The sequence below is a fragment of the Leptonychotes weddellii genome, chromosome 3 (assembly GCF_054177405.1).
Source record: "Leptonychotes weddellii isolate Sample4059 chromosome 3, ASM5417740v2, whole genome shotgun sequence".
In the NCBI taxonomy this organism is placed as follows: domain Eukaryota; kingdom Metazoa; phylum Chordata; class Mammalia; order Carnivora; family Phocidae; genus Leptonychotes; species Leptonychotes weddellii.
In genome coordinates this window covers 78315917-78321916 of record NC_138371.1, presented here as the reverse complement: position 1 = coordinate 78321916, position 6000 = coordinate 78315917, and the positions used below count along the sequence as shown (strand labels likewise).

At 37.0% G+C, this 6000-nt stretch overlaps 1 protein-coding gene across 16 annotated transcripts in view; it reads right to left on the bottom strand.

Moving 5' to 3' along the window:
* Nucleotides 1-6000, bottom strand: part of QTMAN (queuosine-tRNA mannosyltransferase) — a 380429-nt gene that overhangs the window by 183868 nt on the left and 190561 nt on the right. For all 16 annotated transcript variants that reach the window (XM_081814519.1, XM_081814527.1, XM_081814513.1 and 13 more), the window contains one exon: nucleotides 5076-5249. In XM_081814519.1, the coding sequence (XP_081670645.1) occupies nucleotides 5076-5249 (174 nt within the window). The remainder of the gene's footprint in view (nucleotides 1-5075; nucleotides 5250-6000) is intronic.

The window sequence follows — 6000 nt, the reverse complement described above, 5'->3', positions numbered from 1 at the left end:
AAAAAAAAGAAGAAGATAGTAGGAAGGGAAAAATGAAGGGGGTGGAATTGGAGGGGGAGATAAACCATGAGAGACTATGAGAAACAAACTGAGGGTTCTAGAGGGGAGGGGCTGGAGGGAGGGGTTAGCCTGGTGATGGGTATTAAAAAGGGCACGTTCTGCATGGAGCACTGGGTGTTACACGCAAACAATGAATCATGGGACACTACATCAAAAACTAATGATGTAATGTATGATGATTAACATAATAAAATAAAAATTAAAAAAAAAAAAGACTCCAGAGAGCTCCCTCACTCCTTCTATCATGTAAGAACATAGCACAAACATAGAAAACCAACCTTCCCCAGACACCAAATCTGCAAGAGCCTTAATCCTGGACTTGCCAGGCTCCAAAACTATGAGAAATAAATTCCTGTTGTTGATTAGCCACCCAGTCGATGGTATTCTGTTACAGCAGCCCAAACAGGGCAACCATGGTATTAATATTGCAAAATCTGTCTTGCTGACCACTGATCATCTGGCAGGCCTGGATGCCTTCAGTACCAAAGGAGCCATGTATGCTCCCCAGCAGCAAAGGGAGATTTGGTCCATAAAATGGCTCCAATCAGGAAGATCTAAAAAAGATAGTTTCCTGAAATATTCTCTGGTCACCTAAGCTTTATAGATATTACCACTGCATGGGAAGGGTTTAGATGTTTCCTGTCTTCCTTTAGGTGAATACGGCTCATGTACATCCTAGAGTGAGGCATGAGGTCTACCTTCATTTGCTGTTATTTATCATTTCTGCCAAAAGTGAGCTATGCATTTCCCTTCGTTTTTACACAGAATTTACTGGCTATCATTTCATCTTTTTAAATACATCACAGTCATCCTTGTGATGTACAAACTGTACAGTCGTGGAGAAATGTCTGCAAGGTTTCTTCAATGTGCCCAGTTGCCTGCCCTGCCATATAATGGCTCCAGGCTGCTATGCTTTTTCACTTCTCATATATTTTTTTTAATAGTTTCTCTCTCCTCCCTTGTTGTCGAGCTGTCAGTCAGCTGTCACTTTTTACTGCTGTCAGTGAGCCTGACTTTATCACACCCCCAATGTGATGCTGCTAATCTGCTGTCAGCTGAGAAATCAGATAATCAAGACCTCTGAAATTGCATTCACAGTAAGTGGTGGGCTGAGCACGGGATGGAGATTTTGAGATATGAGTTCCAGTTCTTGCTCTGTCGATATCTAGCTGTGTGGTTACCAGGAGACACTTAACTTCTCTGAACCTTGGTGCTTTCATCCACAAAATGAGCAGAATCTGTGTGTGTGTGTGTTGTCTGTGTGTGAGAGAGAGACAAAGAGACAGGAAAGGAAAGAGATCTCACCCAGACTTGGATCCTAACTTTCTTTGGCTACCAGAAAGAACACATGAAACTTTTCTGTGAGTTAACAGAATGCAGAATGGGGTACCACTGACCCTTTAATTGTCAAATTCAATGATATTATTATTTAACCTTACTTTTCTGTGAATTCACTACTGACCATCTTCTTAAAACCCCCTTCCCTTTGCTCCAGAGGATAATTCTCTCAATGTTGACCTCCTGACTCTTTTTTCTTCTCCTTTCAATCCTGGACTCTTCCTCCATCAACCCCTTAAGTGTTAAGAGTGCTAAAGGCCAGTCTGAAGTTCAAAGCCAGGCCAATGATGAGAAACCAGCAACAAGCCTGAGAAGTAGCAACCTGTGTGTTGCTAGAAACCAACTGAAGAATGTGTCATAGTGTGTCAAATGCTGCTGATATGTTAAGTAAGATGAGCACTGAGAATTGACTACAGGATTTAGGGAGGCATGGAAGTCATCAGTAACCTTGACAGAAACAGTTTCAGTGGAGTAGCTATAAGAGAGAACAGTAGGAATAAAAGTGGAAGCAAGTATAAACAACTCTTTCAGGAGGTTTTGCTACTAACAGAGAGAAAGAAAACAGGCAGTAGCAGAAGGGAGAAGTGGAATCAAGAAATAACTATTTTAAAGATGTAAAACAAATGGCATTTTTCTTATGCTAATAGTAATGACCCAGAAGACAGGAAAACTGATGATGCAGAACAGAGAAGGACAAATTGCTAGGACAGTAGTCCTTAGGTATGCAAGAAGGATGGACTCTTGTGGAGGCAAAGACCTCACACGGAAGCAAAGTCAGTTCATCCATATTAATAGGTATGAAGAAAAAGAATATGCACCCAGAAGCACATGGATGGGTTATATAACAATGGGAGTGGGGAAATTAATAAGATGAAGTAGTCTTTATTGGGGAGGCTATTACATACCAGGCACTATGCTAGGCATTTCGCATGTGCATTATTTCCTTTAGTCACTACACAATGCCTATGAGATGATAAAGTATATATAATCATAATATTAAAGAACCTAAGTTCAGGGTCATTACACTTACATAGGTCACAGAGCTAGTAAGTGGTAGTCAAGACTCAAATACATGTATGTATGTTTCCAGTGTTTAAGAGCTTCCCATCCCCAAATGTTTAATACATATAATGATAGTTTCTTTTTTCAAAAGATATTTATTTATTTATTTATTTATTTAGAGCATAAGCAGGAGGAAGGGCAGCGGGGGGGAGACTCTCAAGCAGACTCCCTGCTGAGCGTGGAGCCCAACACAGGGCTTCATTGCACGACCCTGAAATCATGACCTGAGCTGAAACCAAGAGCCGGACCCTTATTTGACTGAGCCACCCTGGTGCCCCAAATACATATAATGATAGTTTCAAGTGATATTCTTTCTTGCAACTATTTTTCTGGTCTTTGAGAAAGGCAAGGCAGTAAGGAGTGAGGAGGGCAACAGGTAACAGCAGTTGCCACAAAGCCCAATATTACTGAAGTCCTATGTAGATTGACGTGCTCTATATTTTAACTGTTAACAACTTTAGAAATTCTCATATTTTTTGCTGAAATACAGCTTTTCCCCTTCTCTGACTAATATCCATTATAGTATACACTATTATAGCACATTGTATTAATAATTTAATTATATCTTCTAGTTTGTTTTTACTTAAATTTATTTTTGCCATGACCAAACAATATTTATATAGGGAGAAAGGCAGAAGCATGCAAAAGTTGTTTTTTTTTTTTTTAAATCATCTTGGTTATGTTGCCTTTGGAATTACTAAATATTTTTCAACATCTCAACAAAATAATACTCTTTTAGGACTGCAGGCATTAGAATGATTGTCATTCATGCAAATAATCACTTACTACACTATATGAGTTTGGGTTGGATAAAGCAAATTACCATTTGAAAATAATTCAAATAACACTCTGGGCTAAGACCTTGCTTATGAATGTTATCTTGGCCACAATATTTCTTAACCTTTTTCCATTTAGCTAGATTTATTTATGGTAATATAGTTCAAATTCATAAACTATTCAATTGCCACAGGTGTATTAAACATATGATGTTGTAGGAATATATCAGATGCAAATGAATTTTAAAATGTATTATTTATTTGGAATTCTATAATGGTAATAATTAAGATGTAGTATAATCACCTACTAAATTAAAGATGTACATTTTGAGTATACATTATATGAAAACCTTAAAAACATGTCAAAAAATAAAGTTCGTATTTTAAAAATATGACCTAAAATATAAACTGTGTTTTAACTAATCACAGATCTAAAGTGTAACAATTATATTTTCCAGAAGTTGAAATTCTCTCATCCCACATATTTTATATATACACACACACACATATATATATAAATACACATTATATATGCATATATAACTGAAAATCAATTTTGATCTTAGTTTCACTTAGCCTGACAGTTGTCAAAACTGCAAATAAATGATTCAATGTTTTTCACAAATGACCTATAGTGATAGGAAGCTTGAACAGTAAACAGAAAATCGAATTAAAAAATCATAGGGTCTAAACTTTAATCCAGTCTGTGACAATAATCAGCAGTATGAGTACAAGCCAGTCTCTGCTTCTCTGGGCCTCTGCTTTCTGAACTCCATAAAGTAAGAATTGGGCAAGGTTGTCTAACTTAAATTTTATGACTCACTAACTTGATGTGGTATGAGGCAGATTTTTCTTCAATGAAATATTAACTAGTAAAACACTCAAATATATCAGCATTAAGAGTGCTGATGAGCACTAGATCCCACAGCAAAATCTGGGTGCACTCAGGAAATCGAGAACACAGAGGGTAATGCTGACCTCCTGCATAACATGCATAGACATTAAATTGTTTCCTGCCTTCCTTTCAGGGACAGGGAAGAAACAGCTGTCCCTGAACTCTTTTTAAGGACATCATCGGTTACAAACAGCAGCATCCCCAGCTAGTATGAGTCCCACTGAAGTAAACTTTCTGTTCACAAGGGAGAAATATTCCTACTGGTAAGAAAAACCGTTTTGCTAGGTTTAATCAGAAGTGAAAAGGAATTTGAGAATGTTCCCTTTGAGCCACATCATTCACTGCTAATTCAGGGTGGGCCCAGCAACAAGGGTAATAAAAAATGTCCTTAGTAACAGAGAAAGAGAAATGGCAATTAAGTACATTTGTAACCTAATACAGAAGACCTCTTTATTAAGATAATATAAATAATAAAAAATGGAAGAAGGAAAAAAAATGGAAGAAAATAGCACGGGAAACGAAAGTAACCCAAGCGGTGAAATTTAACACTGACTTACTTAGAACAGTTGCTATATACATATAAACCAATGGGCATAAGCTGAATGCAAAGGTTGAGAGATATGCTTGACAATGACTTCTGTAACAAAACAACAAATAAAGAAACAAAACAGTAAGTGTCAAAAAAGCCAAAGCAGCTTGCTTGAGGAAACCAATAAATAACACTAAAGAAAGGATGAACTCAGTATCAGAACTAACCATTCAGGGATCGGCTGGACACATGATTATTTAAAATGTTTGTAAATCACAGCATGGTGAAATAGAACTCGATTCTCTAATTACATGCTTACGCTGAAAAGTTAAAATTGGCAAGAACACCACCGATTTCTATACATTTGGGGAATAATTTATGACACAATATTAAAAATGGAGTCAAGCATACTGACCTGCTCACATCAGGAAACCTGATGGGAAAGTAAATAACTTGGCACTTGGGTCTGATGATGCTTTCCAGATCCCTGGGTCTGTGATCAGGAATCAGCTTCATAAATTTTCCAATAGAGGTAAGAAATGACTCCATATTAAAAACCGAGTTGAACACAACCACATCAGCCACCAGGCTGGAAAGGGAAGGGATAAATGCAAAAGATGAACCCACACTCATTCACAGTTAGTTTTTATAAGAACAAGACTTCTGTGTTAATCAGAGTTTATATTGTACTTGGGTTTGCAAAGAACTCTGCATTTCCCATCGGTATTTATTAAATTGCCTCTAACAGATAAGTTAGTTTCATTCCCATTGTATCATGGTAAGTTAGATTGCTGGCATCAGGGAGGAAAGGCAAGGGAGGAATTAAATGATGTATTGGGATCTTATGAGGCTTCAAACAAAGTTTGTTTTTCTGCAGTGTCAGGACTTTCTGTATTATCAACAACACTAAGTACAGCAGGACCTTTTTCTTTGTGGCCCACATACCCATGCGTGATTTCTATGTCAGCGATATACACCGTTTTACACCATACTACTGAGAACAGAACATCTGCCATACTTTTCAGTACCTTCAAGGAGACTAGTTCAGATAAAGCTATTTCACACGAAAGAATACCTTTAAACATGTGGTTAAAGTCTATTTCTTGTTTAATCCTTGCTTCAAGAAACCATTAGATTTTTTAAAGTTCTAGAACTCTACAGGAAGGATTATATGGGATCTCTACAAGTAACTTATTTTACTATTATATTATATTTGGGGTAGTCAAAGAAGAAGGACCAACCACAACACCACGCACCTTCAGAATTAAATGAAATAAATATAATACTATCTATTACTTTTGATGGAAAGATTGTGTTCCTCACTTTAATATTTTTTAAAT